This window comes from Diceros bicornis, chromosome X (genome assembly GCF_020826845.1).
Source record: "Diceros bicornis minor isolate mBicDic1 chromosome X, mDicBic1.mat.cur, whole genome shotgun sequence".
NCBI classification, from domain to species: domain Eukaryota; kingdom Metazoa; phylum Chordata; class Mammalia; order Perissodactyla; family Rhinocerotidae; genus Diceros; species Diceros bicornis.
The window spans coordinates 119,265,303-119,287,997 of NC_080781.1; the positions used below are offsets into that span (position 1 = coordinate 119,265,303).

The 22,695-nt window shown below is 38.5% G+C and overlaps 1 protein-coding gene across 2 annotated transcripts in view; it reads right to left on the reverse strand.

Annotated features, from left to right (window-relative positions):
* The window catches only part of ENOX2 (ecto-NOX disulfide-thiol exchanger 2), a 254,192-nt gene that overhangs the window by 10,478 nt on the left and 221,019 nt on the right, over positions 1 to 22,695 (reverse strand). For both annotated transcript variants that reach the window (XM_058536719.1, XM_058536720.1), the window contains exons 9-10: positions 14,384 to 14,498; positions 2,102 to 2,283 (exon numbers count right to left, since the gene is read on the reverse strand). In XM_058536719.1, the coding sequence (XP_058392702.1) occupies positions 2,102 to 2,283; positions 14,384 to 14,498 (297 nt within the window). The remainder of the gene's footprint in view (positions 1 to 2,101; positions 2,284 to 14,383; positions 14,499 to 22,695) is intronic.

The following is a 22,695-nucleotide window of genomic DNA, read 5'->3' on the forward strand; positions in this document are numbered from 1 at the left end:
TTACGGAGCTATATTTCACTTAAAAACCCTGGCTGAAGTTAGATACTAGGCTGGCCAGCATCACTTTCCCCAAGCACACACAACCATTTCTCCATGCAGAGACACTAAAGGGAACATCACAATACTTTTCACTTGAAGTTATTTTACCCGGCTCTTATCAACTTCCATTGGATTTGTTCATATTTTAGAAAGAGTCTGAGAAACTAACTGATCTAATTGCTTAACTTTCCTATTCCAGCCAGGGGTAAGGGTAAGGTGCAATTAATACAGTGCGGACAATATTTGGATTGCTACATAGAACTGAACTTAATGTTTTAAAGCATTTTTGCAAATATCCATTTTCCAAGCGAAGTTCAATTTCAGCGAGTAAAGAATCCAAATTTCACAAATGTTAGTTACCATATCATTAGGCAAGGAACTGGATTCATCATTATTAATGATTACAACAAATACTATTTATTTAGCATCTAACATGTGCCAAGCATTGTGCAAAGCGTTTCATATGCACGATCTCATTTAAGCCTCACAATAACCTTATGATACACAATCCTGAGGCTTAGAGAGGTTTAGTGGTTTGCCTAAGGCCATTCAGATAGTAAGTGGCAGAACTGGGATTTAAACCCAGGTTGGGTCAACCCCACAGTCCATGCTTTACTTACAATATTACATTATACATCTTTTTGTGATAAGACGGAAAGAATTTTATCATTGTTTACAAGGCTATTTTCCAATAAAAAGTAATCAAAATGAGTGAAATTAATTTTTCAGGAGGTAGAAACCTAATTTCTCACTGAGGTTTTTGAAGTGATAAAATGAAAAAAAAAGTTCATCATTTTTAAACTGCATTTTAGTAGCAGAACTGTCTTTATGTGGAATGGTTTCAAAATCAAGGTAAGAGGGGAAAACAACAAGAAAATCTTTCCAAAGTCTTGCTTTTCAGAGGCTTGCAAAAGATCATTGGAAGGGCTAAAAGACACAGTAAAATGTACATTGTCAAAATTCTTTGAAGTCTAGCTGAGGAGATGCATTTTTTGGCAAAACGATCTCTGATGTAATTTAAACGTTCTAATTAAACTACATGGTGACAGTAAAAGGAAGGCAAGCATTACTTCACACATTTTGTTAATAGGAAAGGTGAAATATTAATGTGACATTGCTTGCCACATAGGAAGACAATGGTAGCAGAAGTAATAGGAACATGGGGCTCTCAGTGCCAGAAGAGACTCCCTGGTCACAATTTGTGATTTCCAACCAGCAATAAGCTTTGCCCTAGGTAATTCTAAGGCATACAATTAAAAAACTATTGCACAATTTAAGTTGTAAGGAAAATGGCTGGCAGTCTGGCAAAACAGAAGAGGATAGCACCCTTACTCAGAAGTACTACTCCCTTACTATAATGAGAGCAGATGTTGATATCCTTTAGATTGTATGCTCACTGTAGTGGTGGTTACATAAAACTTCTAGATATTGAGCATCTATTACACAATGTTTTATTTGAATGCAATTACAGTTGGATGCACTTCTTTACTTTTTATACTTGGAATAATGTGCAGGTAAACGCATTCACATAAATGACTGTGAAAACAAAACAAAATAAAAGCAAATTGGTATTATGTGTCCAAAGCATTGATACTTAAAAACCTGTAACACCCCTGCTTCCACCCAAATCAACGGTAGGATTCCTGCTATTCCTTCTAAAAGGCTGTATTATTCAGCATTATATCAACCAGATACTTAATCACTAGCACTTTTTCATATCTAAGTAACTGAAGTTCTTCATAAAGACCCTGAGGCCCTGTCCAGATCTGAAAGTACCTTCTGAAGCATAAAGAAAATATTAGATTATGTTCAGAATAGTTTTATTGTTAAGTATTTTTCACTGAATGCTCATTCTTTGAAAACTGGTGATCCATTGCTATCTCTGTACTAACTAGAATATTTCATTAACCACAACACATAATCCCTTCCTTGGCTATGCCAGAGAATAGAATATCAAGAAGAATAAGAGGTTTGCTATTCTATTCGCTTGCAGGGAACCCTTTTACAAGTGAAGAGCTAAGGCTATCCTTCCAAAAAGCTCAGAAGACCAAAATGCCTTTACCTGTTGCATTCCTTGCAGGGCTTGTTGCAGGAGTTTCAGCTGCTGTTCCTTGTTTGGGTCATCTTCTCTGTGGGCTTTGCCTTGTTCTTGCTTGAGCAGTTCTACCTCGTTCCGATAGGCATCAAGCTGCCATCGGAGGCTGTCATTTTCTTCCTTCAGAGCTTCTGTCTGTGATACTAAGGCTAAACAATCAATATATAGTAGTAAAACCATATATCCAGATTCCTTTGTGGCTTACCTTAGTATCATAACAATTTGGTATTTTAAATTGACATGTATAAAAAGCCTCTTGATGAGAAACTTTAGGTCTAAGTTGGCCATGGCAGCAAGAGATGGACACAAAAGCACACAGACTCATTTTTGTGAATGAACACAGGATTCCACCCCATGAAAGTCCTTATCATGTTTCATACTCTTTACCACAAATATAACTAAGATATTTTCAGGTAACATTGGTTACTTTTATTTGAAATGCAGCAAATGCTAAGAGCCCTGTAATAATAAAATACAGGGCTAATTGTCTTGAACTGACGACTGTCCACACAATAATTTTGCTGACAGTTGTTTTAAAAAATATAGCCTCGGGGCCGGCCCGGTGGCGCAAGCGGTTAAGTGCGCGCGCTCCGCTGCGGCGGCCCGGGGTTCGCTGGTTCGGATCCCGGGCGCGCACCGACGCACTGCTTGGTAAGCCATGCTGTGGCGGCGTCTCATATAAAGTGGAGGAAGATAGGCACAGATGTTAGCCCAGGGCCGTCTTCCTCAGCAAAAAAAAAAAAAAAAAAAAGAGGAGGATTGGCGGATGTTAGCTCAGGGCTGATCTTCCTCACACACACAAAAAATATATAGCCTCGACTGGTCCTATAGAGGAAAAGTAAATGTAAAAATTAAGACACAAAGACTTCTGGTTTCTGGCCTAGCATGTAAGGAGCTTAGAAGTTGCCCCTCTGTCCTAACATGTAAGGAGCTTAGAAGTTGCCCCTCTGTCCTAACAACAAGTAAAAAGCTGAACAAACTGAAAAATCAACAACTCTTCTTAGATCCATCAGAGAAGTGAAGTAACAGGGAAAACTGCTTCCCCCAAAACTGGAGAGACAAGAGAATACAGAGAATCACAACTTACCAGACAAGAAACCCATGAGCAGAAACCACCATAGGAACCAGTGCCAAGGTAGGAAAACCTAAACTGTAACTGGAAAAGTGCTGGAGGCTCAGTGTGGACAAGTCTGAGAGTTAAAAAGTCCAGGGGGACCCAGTCATAGTGAGGTCCCTACACTCTTGTGAGTTTTATATCCAGGAGCTCAACTAGGTCCTCACAGTGAATATTGGAGAAAAATCTCCTTGTGCTTTTAGCAGGGGGAGGGGAAAAGGAAGCATTTTGAAATATGCCAGAGCATTCTGTTCTTCTTAACAAGGTCTGCCTTCAGAAGAAACTATTTTACCAGAACCTAACCTGCTGGGGTATTACCAGAGCCTAACCGACCTGGGGGAAGGAAATACCCAACTGTAGCCCCCTCTAGCCATGTTGGCCCACTTGAGGGGAGAAAAAAACTGAGAAATACTTGCGAAGTTCACAGTCCAGAGGTACAGGCTCACTAAAAGACTGAGACCCAATTATAGGACTATAGAATTCTTCCCCTCCCCCGACACCTTACTACCACACCATTAAAGTCCTATTTCCTGGAGTTACTTTCACCTAGTACATCACTTCCAGATTTCAACAAATAAATTACAAGACATACTAAAAGGTAAAAAAGCGCAGTTTGAGGAGACTGAACAGGGATCAGAACCAGAGTCAGATATAGCAGAAATGTTGGAATTATCAGACCAGGAATTTAAAACAACTACGATTAGTATGCTAAGGGCTTTAATGAAAAAAGTAGATAACATGCAAGAACAGATGGATAATGTAAGCAGAGACACGGAAATTCTAAGAAAGAATCAAATAGAAATGCTAGAGATAAAAACCACTGTAACAGAAATGAAAAATGCCTTTGATGAGCTTATTAATAGACTGGACATGAATGTGGAAAGAATCTCTGATCTTGAGGATATGACAATAGAAACTGCCTGAACTGAAAAGCAAAGAGAAAAAAGATTGAAAATAAAAAAACAAACAGAATAACCAAGAACTGTGGGCCAACTACAAAAGATGTAATATACACGTAATGAGAATATCAGAAGGGGAAGAAAGAGAGAAAGGAACAGAAGCAACATGTGAAACAATAATGACTGAAATTTTCCCTAAATTAATGTCAGACACCAAACCACAGATCCAAGAAGCTCAGAGAATATCAAACAGGATAAATGCCAAAAAAATAAGACCTGAACAGATACCTCACCAAAGATATACCAATGGCAAGTGAGCATCATCATATGCTATCATATGTCATATGTCATTTATTGTTGTTAGTGCTGTGGAGTCAATTCCAACTTATAGTGACTCTGTGTACAGCACAGCAGAACCCTGCTCTGTCTTTTTGAGCTATCCTCTCATCTTCTGCACTATATCAGACAATGCTCCACTGCTATTTGTATGGTTTTCACGGCCAATTTTTTTGGAAATGGGTGGCCAGTTCCTTCTTCCTAGTCTGTTTTAGTCTGAAAGCTCTGCTGAAATCTGTCCACTATGGGTGACCCTGATTGTATTTGAAATACTGGTGGCATAGCTTTCAGCATCACGCAACATACAGCTGCCACAGTATGACACTCGATAGATGGGCGGTGTGTTTCCCTGACTGGGAAATGAACCCGGGCTGTGGCGGTGAGAGCACCAAATCTTAACCTCTAGAACACCAGGGCTGTCTGCATCCTATGTCATTAGGAAACTTCAAATTAAAACAACATTATGATAACACTACATACCTATTAGAATTGCCAAAATCCAAAACAATGACAACACCAAGTGTTGGTAAGGATGTGGAGCAAACAAGAATTCTCCTTCATTGCTGGTTGGAATGCAAAATGGTACAGCCACTTTGGAAGACAGTTTTGCAGTTTCTTATAAAACTAAACATACTCTTACCACACAATCCAGCAATCATGCTCCTTGGTATTTACCCAAGTGAATTTAAAACTTATGTCCCCACAAAAACATGAATACAGATTTTATAACAGCTTTATTCATAATTGCTAAAACTTGGAAACAACTGCAATATCCTTCAGTAGGTGAATGGATAAATAAACTGTAGTACATCCAGACAATGGAATATTACTCAGCACTAAAAAGAAATGAGCTATCAAGCCATGAAAAGACCTGGAAGAAATGTAAATGCATGTTGGTAAGTGAAAGAAGCCAGTGTGAAAAGGCTACATACTGTGTGATTCCAACTAAATGACATTCTGGAAAAGGCAAAACTATGGAGTCAGTAAAAAGATTGGTGGTTGTCAGGGGTTGAATGGAGGGAGGGATGAATAGGCAGAGCACAGAGGATTTTTAGGGCAGTGAAGCTCTTCTGTATGATACTAGAGTGGTGGATACATACGTTTAAAAAATTTTTCCAAACCCATAGAATATACAACACCAAGAGTGAACTCTGAACTATGGACTTTGGGTGATAATGATGTATTCATTGATTGTAACAAATGTACTGCTGTGGTGCAAGATGTCAATAGTGGGGGAAGCTGTGTGGCGGGGGGACGGGGGTACTTGGAAACTCTCTGTACTTCCTGTTCAATTTTGTTGTGAACCTGAAACTGCTCTAAATTTTTTTTATTAATTAAAAAAAACTAGGGCCCGTGAGGAAATCTATGTTAAATTTAATTATTTATGGCACATTTTTCAAGGTCAGAAATCATAAAAGCTATTTCAAAATATTTAATCAGAGGATTTTCATTCATTCAATAAACGTGTATTGAGTACCTTCCATGTTTCAGGCTTATGACTATGGTAAAAAGTGAAATTCCACTAATCTCTATTGTTTACACTCCAAATTAATGGAACATTTGTAGTTTATTCCTTTTTTTGATTCCTAACAGAGCATAAAGCCCAGAAAAGAGACATTATCAAAATGGATCAAAATTACAAATCTGTATATTAAATATATAAGAATGTTAAAAGGCAATTTGACAAAGGTGTACATTTTTTCAGCTACCTATGGGAAGGGACTTTGGGTAGAAGAAAGTAAAAGAAAGTAATGGAAATAAAATCTTAGAGATTATTAGCTATAAACGGTGGAAGAAGAGTTTTCTAAAGGGAATTCAAAGACAAGATTCACCCCCTACCTAATGAATGGAAAGAAGTCATGCTTTACAAAGATGAAATATATAGAAGAAAACCATATTCCAAGGGTGAAAACATTACCTAGTCCTAAAAGGAAGCTGCCTCTAGGGAGTTGCTGGGTTTAATTCAATGCCTTAACCTGAGGGTTTTCCTAAAACAATCAAGTACTGATGTAGGCTGATGTGATCAGACTGTCTATCCAAAGCAGAGAATGGCAATGTAATAGGAAGGGTTCTGGTGAGAAATATTTTCTAGTAATGTTGAGACATGGTCTCAGTGTCCACATTTGCTTTCTGTGGACAGCTATGCAGTTATCCTGATATGGTAGTTTTAAACATTGCATTTTAGTTTAAAAAAATTACAAAAGACCTTTGCATGTCACATTCATTTTATGTTTGGTTTTATTACTGATTTTAATTCTTGCTGTAATCACACAGATTCGTGTCTTTGAAGAGAAAGCTGTTACACAGCAACTTGGATTCTCAGCATTCCAAATAATACCTATCCTTGCCATCTCTCCCAGGGGCTGGGATACTTGTCGTTGGACAGGCATTGTTTCCAATAATCACAACACTAAAAGAAGATGCTAAAAGTGAAGATGACCGTATATAGAAAACCGTATAGAAAAAGAGACATTGACTATCTGTCAAACAGGGGAAGAAATATTTGATTTGCTTGCTGGGTCAGTACCAAGGATAGCATCTCGAGCTGGAGTTTGCCTGAACAGCACAGAGGTTACTCTGTAAATCAAGTGGCTGCTACAGATGGACAGTTATTTATTTCTGCTTTGGTTTGCATGTTTGTCCTCTAGCAAGCCACATGGCTCAATACAAAATAGTGACATTTCATCTTCCTCTTTTTGTTTCTTCTTGTTCTGCAGGCCAGTAATTAGGCTCATGTCCTGCAAGTCATGTGGAGAAACATGGAAGAGAAAAGGGCAGAGATCTAGCAGAATTTGTTAGAGGCATATTCTCCAGTTTAAATATGAAAATATTTTCCCTCTGAGAAAACGAGGAGGAGAGACTGCTTCCCTCAAGGGAAAGGCCATGCTGCTGAGCAGAGAGAGATACCTGCAGCCAAGTGGGAGCAGATAATAATCTCTTCAGTTTGGACCTGTCAGTAAGCAAAACAAAATGGGATCTCCTATAGTGTTACTAGGGGACCTTACTGACAAAATGTATTTCCCACTCTCTGAAATGAGGGTTTTTGTCATTTTAATGAGGACACCAAGTCTTTACTTTCACAGCCTTAATATTAATTGGGCCCATTTCTAAAGTTGGAGTTCTTTGTACATTGCCAGAACGTTGAAAAGTTCAATATTACCTTTTAATAATATGTTTGAGTAGATGAATCCATCAGTCCTGATACTAAAGAGCATAGTGCAGTGAATTTATTCATATCCTGCCATCATTAGTTCTCAGCTTCTCCTTTCTGACTATTTCCTATGTGGGAAAAATGTTTCTCTTTATGGGGATAGCTCCTCAGATCTGAAGGCTGCCAGTTCATCACGGCAATATGAAAGTACGAAGGCAGCTGTGAAGTCCTCCTTTTAGAGGAGCCACTCAGAGCAAAATCTCAGACATGTTTTTCTATAACAAAAGATCTAAAAGGATTTTGTGCCATTAAAACAGTTAATGCCTAGGCTTCTTCAATGGTACAAAGAAAAGAAAAAAATTTTAATGGAAGTAAATTCAGGGAGTTGGCCACCCTTACAAAGCTGCATTATAAGAGATGCTAAAAAAACATGTTACCAAATTATAGAAGGAAAAATGTGCAACATTCCTCTCAAGGTTCATAAAAAAGCTTGAGCTGGAGTGATTCACAAACAGAAAAAGCCAAAAAGAACAAAGAGCGGGAAGAAAGAGATGGAGATGGTATGAGTACGACCCACTGGGAGTGGTTGCAGGCCAGTTCAGGCACATCTCAAGTGAGTTCCCTGACCTCACGATGCCGTGCTTTCCTTGCCTCTGCAGGTCATTACTCCAATCAGGCTTCTACCAGCATGGATGCACCTGGGACCTCATTGTTTCTCCTCTGAGATCTCTAAATTCCCTTCTCAAACACAATATCTTCATCTGTCAGTTACCTTACTGCCCCTCATCACTCTGAAACTTTGTTTTCTTTCCTTGCTGAGACCTTTAATCTCTTGGAGTGGTCAGCTTCACCCAGCCCATTAATTGCTTTCTGGCTAAACAGATTCCACTGAAAACTCCTCAGTACCATGTATTCCTTCATCCTCCTGAAAACCTTTGACCAGACTTACCATGCCAATCCCTAATCATGGTCAGTTGACTCAACTTTCTCTGCTCCTTATCCTGGGCTGCAGAGGACTCTTAGAAGAAGTTGCACAGCTAGGCATTCCTGGTCAATACAGACTCATTTTGGTCCTTGCTGATGGATCTCTTGCCTCTCACTGATTTCTTCCTTCTATATTGCCCAGAACATTTATTCCAGATCTGCTCCTCTTTCCTCACGGTCTCATTTCCAAATCATTTCTCTAATCAATGGTTGACCAATCTCTTGCTATATGGAGAAGTGTGAGCTGCATATATACTTTTAGCTTCACCTTTCTTGTCTCAGAGGAAGAGAGTTCTCTCCTCTCTAAAGCAAACTCCACCTGAATTTGGATCACTTCCTATTCTTCCTCCCCAGATTCCACTTTCATAATTACCCATAAGTACTCTTTCATTTTCAAGCACCTTCAACTTCACCCTCTCCATGGCCTCCTTCCCTTCTATTGAAGAACAAACAACAACTTAACTTTAACTTTGTTACCAATTCTAGTCACCATTTATAATGCCTGTATTTGCTTTTGCTCAGTACCCAACTTCTTAGCCTGTGGTCTTTCTGCACTTTCTCTCCTTAATGTCATATGTTCTAGCCCCTACCTCTATCACTCTATTAAAATAGCTCTTGCTCAGCACTGTACTCAATTCCTTTCTTTTTTATAATATCTGATAATGTTGATTATTCCTACTTCTATAAATTCTTCTTGTGGGTTCTATAATCCAATGCTTTTCTAGTTTTCTCCCAGCATCTCAGAATGCTCTTTTTCTAACTCCTCTGAAAACTCCTCCTTCTTTCCTTCTCCCTTACTGTGGGTAACCACCAAAGTTCTGTATTCAGCCCTTTGCTCTTCTTTCTCTCACTTGTCTTTCACACTCATTATTCATATCCTCCGGGCTTCAGCCAACACCTCTGTACTACCATCTTCTTTTCCTCCTACTTTCTTCAACTCTGATTTGAATACAAATACTTTACACCTATTTCCTAACTACCTTCTGTCTGAAACTGATCTCGTCATATTCTGCAAATCAGTCCCATCCATCAGTCTGTTTCTGTCATTTCTACTGTTATGGGTTGAATTTAACCCCCCACCCCCAAAAAAGAGATATGTTGAAGCCCTCAGAATGTGACCTTATTTGGAAATAGGATCTTTACAGAGATAATCAAGTTAAAATGAGGTCATTAGGGTAGGCTTATAGACTTATATGACTGGTGTCCTTATATAAAGGGGCAATTTGGACACAGAGACAGACACACACACAGAGAGAATGTCATGTGAGCATGAAGGTAGAGATTGGGGTGATGCATCGACAAACCAAAAAATGTCAAAGATTGCCAGCAAACTACTAGAAGCTAAGAGAGAGGCCTGGAACAGATTCTCCTTCAGTCCTCAGAAGGGACCAACCCTTGGGCTGGCCCCATGGCTTAGCGGTTAAGTGCGCGCACTCCGCTGCTGGCAGCCCGGGTTTGGATCCTGGGCGCGCACCGACGCACCGCTTCTCTGGCCATGCTGAGGCCGCGTCCCACATAACAGCAACTAGAAGGATGTGCAACTATGACATACAACTATCTACTGGGGCTTTAGGGGGAAAAGTGAAAAAAAAAAAAAAAAAAAAGAAGGGACCAACCCTGCTGGCACCTTGATCTCAGACTTCTAGCCTCCAGAACTCTGAGACAATAAATTTCTGTTGTTTAAGCTACTCAGATCATGGTACTTTGTTATAGCAGCCCTAGTGAACTAATACAACCACAAACCCCCAATCTCCCAGACTAGAAAACCTACACTCATTCTGTGGTCTTTCTTTTTCTTCATCATCTATATCCAATCTGACACCAGAGACTTTAGTTATTCCTTTAAAATGACTCCTAGCATCTTTAATCTCATACTCTCTGTTGCTTCCTTTTCTTCTACCATTTTTTTCTCAGTTCCTGATGTCTTCACTCTAGTCCAACCTTCATCATTTCATATCTAAATTCCTGTAAAAGTCTCATTTCATATCCTGCCATCATTAGTTCTCTCTTAATCCAAAATTTATTTCTCAAAATATATAATTCAAGTTGCTTTTATCATACTAGTGCCATTGTTGAGACATGCTTATGGTGCCATATCGCTTACTATGATAAGTCTAAGCTTGGCACCCATGGTCCCCCATAATCTGGATCCATCTTGCCCACTCAGTCCTTTATCCCCCTATATACATCATCTTTGTTTCTCCCTCTTTGAACTCTGCTTTTTCTCCTCTCCAATCTCTGTATCAAGATGCTTTCTTACTTTCCCTCTTCTCATCCAAACCTGTTCGTTCATCTTTCAAAGCCCTGACCATTTTTCACCCACTGCGACTACTCTAGCCCACACTAATATCTCTTGCCCTAGCTGCATTCTAATCAGTACTTTCCAGGTTAGCACCAAGTAGTATTTATTATATTTTATGTGGATTTACATAGATTACATCTCTATTTCCATCAGCTTATAGGACATAGCACTTGTTAATTAATTGATCAAACTCCTAAAGTGGGAATAATGGGAGTTAGAGGGAGAGAAGGATAGGAGATTGGATATCAAGAGAGGAGAAAACTTTGACTGTAACAATGAATGAGAATTAGTCTAAGGCAATGTTTTCCAGATGTGCTACCTGGACCTCCAGCATGTAAATCATTTGGGATGCCTGATAAAATGCAGATTCCTGAACCCCATTACAAACCTACTGAATCAGCCTCTGCAGCCTAGAAATCTTACTTTTTAAAAGTAACCCAATGATTCTTATACATACCAAATCTGAGAACCACTAGTTTAAGTGAAGAAAGCAGAAGATAGATACTGAAAGGGAACAGCTGTTTTTATGTTTACTGGGTATGTGTACTTTCCATCATGGCTAACAATAGAATAAAATAGTGTCATACTATCATGATTTACTTTGATGTGATTATCTTTCTTCAACACATTGCTTTGAGAACAGCAGTCATTTCTTCCGTGGCAAGAGTATTTCCAGTACTGCATCACAAATATGGGCTGGCTAGTATAGAGTTTCTTGAAGAATAGAAATTTTGTGGCACTCCAAGGAAAGGTAACAGACTTTTAGGCTAGGTTTGACTCTTACTTTTTCTGGGAAGTAAAATTTAACCAGAAACATGCTATAGGCTCCTGGACTTCAAGTTTGGTAGCATGGAGAGAGAAAAAAACAACTCTGAAATCTAGTTGCTTAAGCTTTTAATTGAAACCAAGCGATAACTAAAACATGTAACTGATTTAGATAAAAACTGAGGACCCACTCACTGACTCATACCGAGCAGGATTTTTGCAGTTGAGTACTACAGAAGGAAGATAACAAAATTAGATACGATCGAGGGGAAGAAAAATGCACAAAAGTCCTTGAATTAAAGTGAATTGAAACCTTCTGGGAGAAAAGCTATTTGGTAAGCTCCATTAAGTCTATTGTAGATAGCTTTATTTGACAAAGCAGCATCCTGGCATGTGGAACAGGAAAGAAAATAGCTATAAGATGATCTGTCAGGGAGTTTCCAGTCTCTAAACGAATAAGATTCTGTGCAGTAGCCAATACAGCTTTTAACTCAAAAGAGATACAGAAGCAAAATGCAATTATATAACCCTAGTAAGTGCACTCAATCTGAATCTCCCATACACCCCTCTCCCCCGCAATAACTCCTCAAACTCAGCAATTTATCAAGTGGATGCTCAAACTTGTGGCTGCATTCATTTTAGGCTAACATGAATTAACATTATATATAATACTGCAGATACTGAGGTGGAGACAATCTTATAAGTCAAAGATTAATCAGCTATAAAGCATCCTGGCTAAGCACTTAAGTAATTTGAATACCTCAATTATTATTAAACTTTTTTGTTTATTTTGGCTATAAGTTTATAGTATGTATTTGCAGTAATTTGTTCACTGTTCTGAAAATGCTAACTATCCACTGATTACAAAGGGTTTATTCAATATATATGAAGGTTTATATGTTTAGGGATCTAACATATGACAAAACTAGAGGAAGTTCAGAAGTAACAGCTAACAAACGCCTTAAAAAAAAAGTCTGACTTGATGGTTTTCTTTCCTTAAGAGTTTCTGTTCATGGAGTGAAGATTCTAGGACCACTCAGGTGACTATAGAGCTGCTGACTTCAACATGCAAGTACTGGAACCAGGAAATTCTGATTTGCATTATAATCAACTTGTTCTCTGTCTCTCTCTCACACACACACAGTACGGACAATATAAATTTTGATTTGCAACATAATCAATCTGTCTGCTGTCTCTGTCTCTCTCTCACACACACAGTAGGGATAGTATACTAGCATATCTCCAAAGTTTAGCACAGTGCATGGCATGTAATAGTTATTAAATGAATGAATGAATTCATTTAACCATCACAAAATTCCTGTTAGATGGTTTTTATAATGTACATCTTATAAGTATGGAAGCCGAGGTTCAACGGGGAAGAAGTCCTTCCTATGTCAAGAAGGACAGAAGTTGAACTAGAACTCAGGTGTTCTAACTTTAGGTACAATGCTTTTGTCTACTATACCTTACTGACTCCTAAGATTGTCTGGAATGGTGTATCTGAAAACACTGGTCTTTTGGCTGATTTTTTTTTTCTTTTGTGAGGAAGATCAGCCCTGTGCTAACATCTGCCAATCCCCCTCTTTTTTTTTTTTTTTTTGCTGAGGAAGACTGGCCCTGGGCTAACATCTGTGCCCATCTTCCTCCACTTTATATGGGACACCACCACAGCATGGCTTGCCAAGCAGTGCATTGGTGCCCACCTGGAATCCGAACCCGTGAACCCCGGGCCACTGCAGCAGAGCACGCGCACTTCAACCACCTGCGCCACTGGGCTGGCCCCTAGGCTGATATTTCAATCTCCCCCATGGTAATCCCTCCTCCAAGTTTTTTTTTTTTTAATGAAATTAAAGGGTAGTGTGTTCTCATACTGTTCAACAGGTTTGCCTTATGAATTCCACTGGGGACCCACACTGTGTCTTCTGTCTCACAGTGAGGTCCTGATTATACTAGGTAAGAGCAAAAGCCTTTACCCAGACAACTGTTTGTAGACTTCTGTTTGGTTCCCAATAAACTCCCAAATAACCACAATGGAAGGCAGCAGATAGGGAGACTGTCATGTATTATAGATACTGCCTCTTAGTTTGTAGATTCTCTTTTAACTTTGTGATTTTTAAGAGAAACATTCAATTTTCATGCAGATAAATTTATCAAAAGTATCTTTTTTGATTTCTATCTAGGGAGACCTTCATTCCAAACTATATAGCCAACTCCTATACTGTCCATAATTTCTTTTGCTATATGTATTTTTTTTTTATATTTGAATTTTAAATCCATCTGTTATTAATTTTGGTGTAAGATATAAGTAATGTAGGGTCTAATTATTTTTCCTAAAAGTTTGGTTAGTTACCTATTTATGCATAAGCTCTCTTATGGTTTCTACTGTAAAACATACTATTAATAAATCCAAACCCAAAATAGAACAATGCTGCCTAAATGTCCAGCACTCCTAGGAAAAGAAAGTCCACTTTTAATTAGACACTGTGATGGAAAATGGAGGTAAATGAAGATGACAGAAAATCCTGTAGCCACACGGTTGATATTCAGCTAGTGTGTACTTATATGGCCTCAGCAATTGTTTCCAGCTGGTTCCAGTCTGATGGGTTTGTGCCTATACCTTACTGGGTGTTAATAGTTTTAAATTACCATCCCTGCAAGTAGATATTTGTTAAATAAAACAAAACAGAATTAACTTTACCTGATTCCTCAGTTTCTTTTGTTTCTGTTGTTTCTTCTATTTCATCATCAGACATTTCCATTTCTTCTTCTCGCCTGATTCCCATTAATTCATCATTATGTATGTTGCGAATTTCCTAAGGTTTAAAAGTATGCTTTTTAGGTGGGAAAGCCTTGACAATGTTGTAGAAATGAGCAGAGTTAATGATAAGATAAAGCAGTTTTTTTTTGACATATAACAAAACTTCAGAGTACTCTTAAGGTAAAGGCAAAGTAGCATGCTGAGGCTGAAACAGTCTCAATAGACAAAGCAGACTTTGTACACTCTGCCTTGCATAAAGCTTTCTTTCCATACCCAGAGATCTGGCAGTCAACGATTCTTGTATCTCTCCCATGTTAGAAAGTACTGTTGGCCACGAAAGACCTCTCACCTCTTACTCACATGAATTTTTGGACTTTTAAGAGTTCTGCCATTTTCACCTTCCCATGTCAAATCCTTTGATTTTACTGCTTTCCATTCTCTTCCCTTACAGTCTTACTCAACAGAACTCTTAACCAAACTTTTGCAGGTTTAGAAGTTACAGCAAAAATGAACTATCAGGAGAGAACTTCTACCAGATCAACCCTTCCAAGGATAATAACTATCGTCCCTGAGCAAAATACAAAACCAAACCAAACCAAACCAAACCCCTAACTACTTGATGGCATTGGAGAGTGAACAAAAGCAGGCATATTCTGAAGAGGAGCTGACACTTGGAAGGAGGGTATGGGTCTCCCAGTTTTTTAAGGGCCTTTTAGTCTGAGAGTAGACCACAGCACCTCACAGGGTGGCTAAATTTTTAATATAAAACTCACAGTCCTTATAACCTAAATAAATCAAGGTGAGAGTTCACGGCAATCACAGCCACTGGAAAGTGAGGAGGGGATCCCAGAAAGGAGGCAGCCAAAGAGAGAGAGATCCAAATTCCGTGTATAAGATCTGCTCAAATTTCTGTATGACCCCTGAGCCATGAAAGCACAGGGCATATTCCAAACAACATAGCTAAGTCTAAAAGAACTGAACTGAGATTTGAGCTGCCATCTAAGGGAGAGAGTTTCCAGCTTAAATCCAATGAAGTAAATTGATCACTGAGACAAAAGAAAACAAAGTCAACATTCTTTGGAAGAACATAACAGAACCCAGAGTCTTAAAAGCAAAATATTCACAATATGCAGGTAAAGCTCCAAATCACTTGACATAAAAAGAACTAGGATGAGATGACCCATTTTCAAGAGAAAAGACAATCAACAGAGACCAAACTTGAAATGAACTAGATATGACAATTAGCAGACAAGGAGCTAAAGCAACTATCTCAATGATGTAAAGGAAATATGCTCATAATGAATGAAAAGATAGGAAATCTTAGCAGAGAAATAGAAAGTTTTAAAAAGAACCAAAGGGAAATTCTAAAACTGAAAAATACGATATCTGAAATAAAAGTAATTATATGATCCTAACAGTAGATTAGAGATGCCAGAATAAAGAGAGAACTTAGAGAACAATACAAATTTATCCAATCTGAAGAACAGAGAGAAACTAACTGGAATCACAGAAAGAGAGGAGAGATTAAATGATTCAAAATATTTGAAAAAAAATAGTTGAAGATTTCTCAAATTTGATGAAATACATTAGCCTATATATTCAAAGAGCTCAGTGAATCCAGAGCAGGACATGTGTGAAAAAAAGTATGTCTAGGAACACCGTAGTCAATGTCTAGGAACACCGTAGTCAAACTGCTGAACTAAACATAAAGAGAAACACTTTAACTCTTTAGTTAACTAAACTTACTGTGGTAATCACTTCACAATATATGTAAGTCAAATCATTATGCTGTATACCTTAAACTTATACAGTGCTGTATGTTAATTATATCTCAATAAAACTGGGAAAAAAAGAGAAACTCTTAAAAGCAGCCAGAAAAAAACACATTATATACAAAGGAACAACAATTTGAATACTTTGATTTCTTTCAGAAACAATGAAGGCCAGAAGTCAGGGGAACAATATCTTTAAAGCGCAAGAAAAAAATATCTGTTCATTCAGAATTCTATATTCAGAGAAAAATTCTTTCAAGAATGAAGATGAGATATATATATTTTCAGACAAATGTAAATGTAAGAATTTGTCACCCAAAGGCTTGCACTGGAAGAAATGTTGAAGCAAGTTCTTCAGGCTGAAGGCAAGTGCTACCAGATGTAAACACAGATCTTCAAAAAGGCATGAAGAACATCGGAAATGATTGCAATCACACTGAAAAAGTCACTTTGAAAAAAAAGGAGGGGCCGGCCCAGTGGTGTAGTGGTTAAGTTTGCACGCTCCACTTTGGCGGCCCAGGGTTCGCCGGTTTGGATCCTGGGCGAGGACCTATGCACCGCTCAATAGCCATGCTGAGGTGGCGGCCCACATGGAGCAACTAGAAGGATATACAACTATGACATACAACTATCTGCTGGGGCTTTGGGGAGAAAAAAGGAAAAAAGGAGGAAGATTGTCAACAGATGTTAGCTCAGGGCCAAGCTTCCTCACACACACAAAAACAGGAAGCAGGAGAACTGTGCATTTTGGAGTAGCTTGCAATCATTTAGAGGCCACTTGTTGCCTGTCAGAGGCTCCTCAGCACTGAATTGAGAAATTCTTGCCTAGGCTAGCCCCGATTGGGCTGCAATACAGAAAATATCCAAAGCTATCTGGTAAAAATTGTCTCCATTTAGGGGGATTATAAATATTTCAAATGGATTTCTTAACAATTAATGCTATAGTTAATCACTATCTCAACTAATATCTTCCTTTTTTATTCCTTTTATTAGGAAAAATAATGATTTCTATATCAAATTAAGTTTTCACTAAAGACAAATAAAAGTAGCTTTAAAAAAGTGAGCTATTCCATGTTATCACTGATAGTTAAGAAGTAATAGAAAATAGAAATACTAGCATAGTATCTCTCATGTGCTGCAGGGGCATTACTTAAAATAGAAAAAAATAATGACTTGCTTGAGAACTTTAAAGGCCTGTGTCAAGAGAGAGATTTGTGATGTCTTATTCAAACTCATTGCACAGAGAATAAAGGAATTGCTCATTTCTAAGAATTCATTCTATCTCAGGAGTCTGGGTTTCAGTTATCATCAAAGAGCTGTTACTGGAAAGGTGATTATAATGAGCTCTGACAAATTCAAATGTTGTACAACTTACTGCATCAGGAAAAGTCACGGCTCTCCTAGTTGCCTAACAAAAATGTAGACTGTCAGAAGGTAGAAGTAGAGACCAATTCTCAATTTACGAACATGTCATCTAACTCTGGGAAAGTTACTGTATTTCTCAGGAGAGTAAATTGTGTTCCTTCTACGGAAATGTCCCAGGGCAGGAAGATTTAACTGAGAGCTAAGACATGTAGCGGCTCAGCATCCACAAAGCATCTTTCTGCTTCTAGCTGGGCAAGAAAGCATAATCTCTTCTTAGAAGTATAAAAAGTTCAATAACTAAGTGATACAGCTTATCGAGAGGTCTTTCACATCTTCAAAGAATCCCTAGAAATATAACAGAACTATGGGCAAATTTTACCTCAATGACTCAAAACACTTCAGGAACAAGAGTTAGAAGTTCCTTTAGCTGATAAAAGAAATGAGGGTAAGAAAAACTAAGGGGAAGCTTGCTCTAAGTTATTCAGTCAGGCAGGCAAAGTGGCAGAGCTTAGAGCCCTCTAACTACTAGACAATCCTTCTTAGCTACAAAGAAACTAAGGCCTGTATCATGACTCTTCTACAAATATCCAATACTAAGTCACACGAATGGGATAAAAGGCAAAAGGACATCAGAGGCTATGGGGTTCCATACTACAACTTATGGAGCATTTAGTAAATGACAGTACCTCTCAGTAAAGCAGGTGAGATTTTAATTCTTTGAAAACCTTACCATTAAAATACTTGATATCTAAGATATTTAAGATACCTGTTTTCTGTATTCTCTGGCAAATCAAAAAAGCTCTACTTCGGGAAGCCAACCCTAACACACATCTTCAGAGTGAGGGCTAAAAGGTGGCATTTACCTAAGGAAGGCATTCTATCTAGCTTGGACATAGGTGCAGGCAGGAGGAGAACTCTGAGCCACTGAAGTGCAGGCAGCAAGGGAAGTAGCTGCCTCCCAGATTTGCCCCTCTTCCCATCTTGACATTTGGATCCAGTGCCAAAACCAAAAGATTGGCAATGGCATGCAAAAACATTTTCCAGAAATTTTCATTTGTAAATCTCTACCTGAAATTGACTGGGTCACATCACTGACAGACTACATCGAGAAAGGTAAGATAGCTCTCCTAAAGTTTCTATACCACTCTCTTGCCCACAGTAGACCTGTGATATTTTTCATTTAAACAAAGAACTGTTAGTGATTTCTGAAAATGCATTATAATGACTTTGAGTCTGTTCTAATGGTAACTTTTTCTGAAGCTTAGAAATTCACACACTACTTCACAATGGAGGAAAAAGCACTTTCAACATAGAATAAAGAAACCCTAGACAGAGGAAAATGCACAAAAAGAATCACCTTTGTACCAGCTGACATTTTTGATTTATCATAAAGTAAGCAAATCATAAATCATTGCACATTATCTAACTATATAGTTTCACAAAAATTTATGTGGACTTAAATTCATCATACCTATGCTTTATGATAGGAACATGATTATCAGAAAAACAAAATTCCTTATTAATTGTGTAACAAAATTGTACTTACCCTGACTTTCAACATTAACAGGATACTTGGTGGGAAAAGGGTCAGATGAAGGAATGGAAAGAAGCAGAGGATAGGGAGATAGCTTCTACATTTATGTAGAAATTTGACTCTGAGATATCAGTACAATGAAGCAAAGCACAAACACAGGTTCTTAATCAATGTCTGTTGTGTGACACATAATGGAAATACAAATTAGGTTGATCCAAATTGTGTTAGTATGTGTTTTGATGGCTGAAAGCCAATAGCTAGTGTTAGTGCAAATGGGTCCTAAAACAAGGGTATGCAGATGACATCAACATCTATCTGCAAACAGTTCTTCAGAGTTTGGAATGGTAGGTCTGGAAATCTAGAGAGAAAGTTATTTTAGCAATCACAGTATTTCATTTTATGGGAATACTAGTAATCACCAAGTCCCTTTTATTCTGGCCCAGTGGTATGAAACCTCATATCAGGGAGGATGCATAGGGAGTATCTTCTAGTGTCTACTGCTATGGTTTTAGTTTCTATATATCATCCAAGGTTTAGCTTCTAATCTAGGCCAGCTTCTCAATGAGGGGAACACACAGGTTTTAAATGATTCTGTAGAAAAAGAGTTTCCACAACACATAGAACTGTCAGTAAAGTCACTGTAGACACTAACTTTCAGTAAGGGGAGGGACTTCAGCCTTCTCTTATTTCTCTTTCCAATCGTATCACCAGGAGCCTCACACACATATAAATCAGGAAAGTAAACCAACGAAAAGCACTCACTAGCAAACTAGTCTGCCTGGCATATGCTACCAAAGGGATTGCCTGAGCTCCCTGAAGGCAGGGACTTTTTCTTCTTACTCCATAACCTCTCTCTCACCAGAGTAAGACAGTGTTGGCTGCTGGTAGGAGGATGACAATGAGACAAGGAACAGGTACTTTGTGACATGAAGAGGTCACCAGCTGGCTTATTCCCAGAGGTAACTGGTAAAAAGGGTTCAATGTCAGAAACTTTCACCTTGATGAAACCCCTGACTTAGGAGTTCTAGCTTTGATGCCTAGGTCAAGAAAAAGCCATTCTAGTTAAGTCATTGAAATGCTCTGATTCTCAGCGGTGTGCTAAGAGGTAGCCCCAATTTAAGAGGACAGTTTTGTCATTTTCTACAGGATACCTCCTTTTAGTCCTCAGAGTTGCCTGTTATCAAGTGAAAGTATGCACAGATTTAAAAAAAGCCACAATTTAAAGAGGCACCAATATAAAGTAGAAGAGGTCTTGTAGGTTTAGGGAATGCAATGCCAGAGGAAGGTCATGAGCTATGTTCCACTCTCAGTAGTTTTCCTTGTCAAGATTGAGGTATTCAAGGTGGACTTTAATTTAGTCCAATCTAACAGGCAGGAAGCATTTTTTTGGGATTCTACAAAGAATACAAGGCACGTCATGAAACATGTAGCTCTTGGCAAGTCACGCTGGCTGTGTATTTTATCCTCATTACTCTGCCAAGGAAGCTCTGATACAATATTAGGTGATGGGGCGTATAGCTTCAGTTCTCTACAGGCCCAGAGAAATGTATAGCTCACTGGCATAGCTATCTTTACTGAGAAGGTAATTAAACTCAAGTATATACCCACGAGATAGGTAGGCTTCATATAACAACAGAGAGCCTTGATGAATAATATTAATGGAGAATATTTTATCGCAAAGCCGTTTATAAAAGGGTTGTAGCCTAGGCAAGTCAGTGCTCTTTTCCTTCTACGAAAACGCAATATTGTACTGGCAGGGCTTTTCATAATGGGCAGAGCAGGGCAGTTCAGACAGTTTCTTCTACTGCCTCAAAGGGAAACATGTGTACATGTATTGAAGGGAAGGTGGAGATTGCTTTTCTACAATTGTAAGACATACTGGGCATTTTTCTCTCAACCTTTGTTCTTCTGAACTATTCAAACTAACGAGTTTGGATTTTTTTTTTTTTTTTGCCGAGGGAGATTTGCCCTAACCTAACATCTGATGCCAATCTTCCTCTTTTTGTATGTGAGCCACCACCACAGCATGGCACTGATAGACGAGTGGTGTAGGTCTGCACCTGGGAACCAAACCCAGGCCACTGAAGCGAAGCATGCCGAACTTAACCACTAGGCCACTGGGGTTGGCCTGTGGATATTTTTAATTTAGGGTATTAAACCCCACTCCTCCCCTTGATCACTTTTGTTACCATTCTAGCTCCCTGAGGGCAAGACCATCTCATCCTGCATTGCCTGTCATAATGCCTGTGACACAGAATGTGCTCATTAAACGGTTGAATTGAAATGTTGAATTTTGTTCGTTGAGGCTCAAAAACATGAGGTAGCCCTAGGATTCTAAAATCATTTTGTGCTACAGTAAGACAACAGCTCTCTTTTTGTTCCCAATTCTTTTTTTAAAAATGATTAAAAACATTATTGGCTTTTTATGACTCTACCCATCCATTGGCTGGCGTCTTCAGGGATTTCTCCCCAGTGACTCCCAGTTCCTTTTGCTGTCTCAGAATTGATGGCTCAGAGACTATCAGTTTTATGTATAGGGTTTGGCTCTAAATGCTCTTCATGGTTTTCAAATTGTTGCTACACAAACTATGTCATGTATTCTCATGAAGGACAGAAAGAATAGATGATTATCTTCATTTTATAGGTTAGGAAACTGAGTTTCACAAAGGTTAAATGACTCGCTCAAGACGACAAGGCAATTTGTACCAGAGCTCAGAATGAGGAGAAGAATTTCTAGTCCTGAATTGACCACTTGCTAGCTGTGTAATTTTGTGTACATCACTTAACATTTCTGTGTCTCAGTTTCCTTACATGTGAAACATGGATATTATACCTACTCATTATCCCTTATGGAGTTGTTAATGATAAATTGAAATAATACTATTTATCATTTATATAGCCTTTACATTTTGTAAACTGTCTACATATCTCTTATCTCATTTAATTCTGTAAGACTGGTTTCATTATTATCTCCAAATTACAAGTGAAGAAATAGAGACTGAGAAAGACTGAGTAACCTGCTGAAAATCACACAGCTACAATGTGTCAGAGCTGAGATTTGGATTCATGTCTGACTCCAAGTCCAGTGTTCTTTCCACTACACCACATCTATTGCAAGGCTCACATAGGTAAAATAACGGATGTGAAAGTGCTTTATAAAATGTAAGTGCCTTACAAATGCTATTTAAATATTAAGGAATATGACAACCTGCATTGATAGATACAAGATTGCTACCAGACTGGCAAAGAGGACTCAGAAATGAAGTTGAAAAAGTTGCTGCATATATACATCGAAAATGTCAGGGCTGGGTAAGGAAGCTGCCCATAGGAACAGAAGAACTTGAGGCATATGTAATACCATTCCAAAGGCAGATCAGTGAAAACAAACCTCCCATTTTGGTTTTTAATCTCGGATTCAAAATAGCAACCTAATCACATCAGACATATTCTAGTGTTACTCTAAAAATGTCACTTGAGCATAAGCAGAGAGGTGTGTGGCAACCTTAATCTGAAATCAGAGCCCTCTGTTACCTTTCAAGCTGCCACCTATAAAGATGGCTGAGTGGGTTTGATAAAAGAAG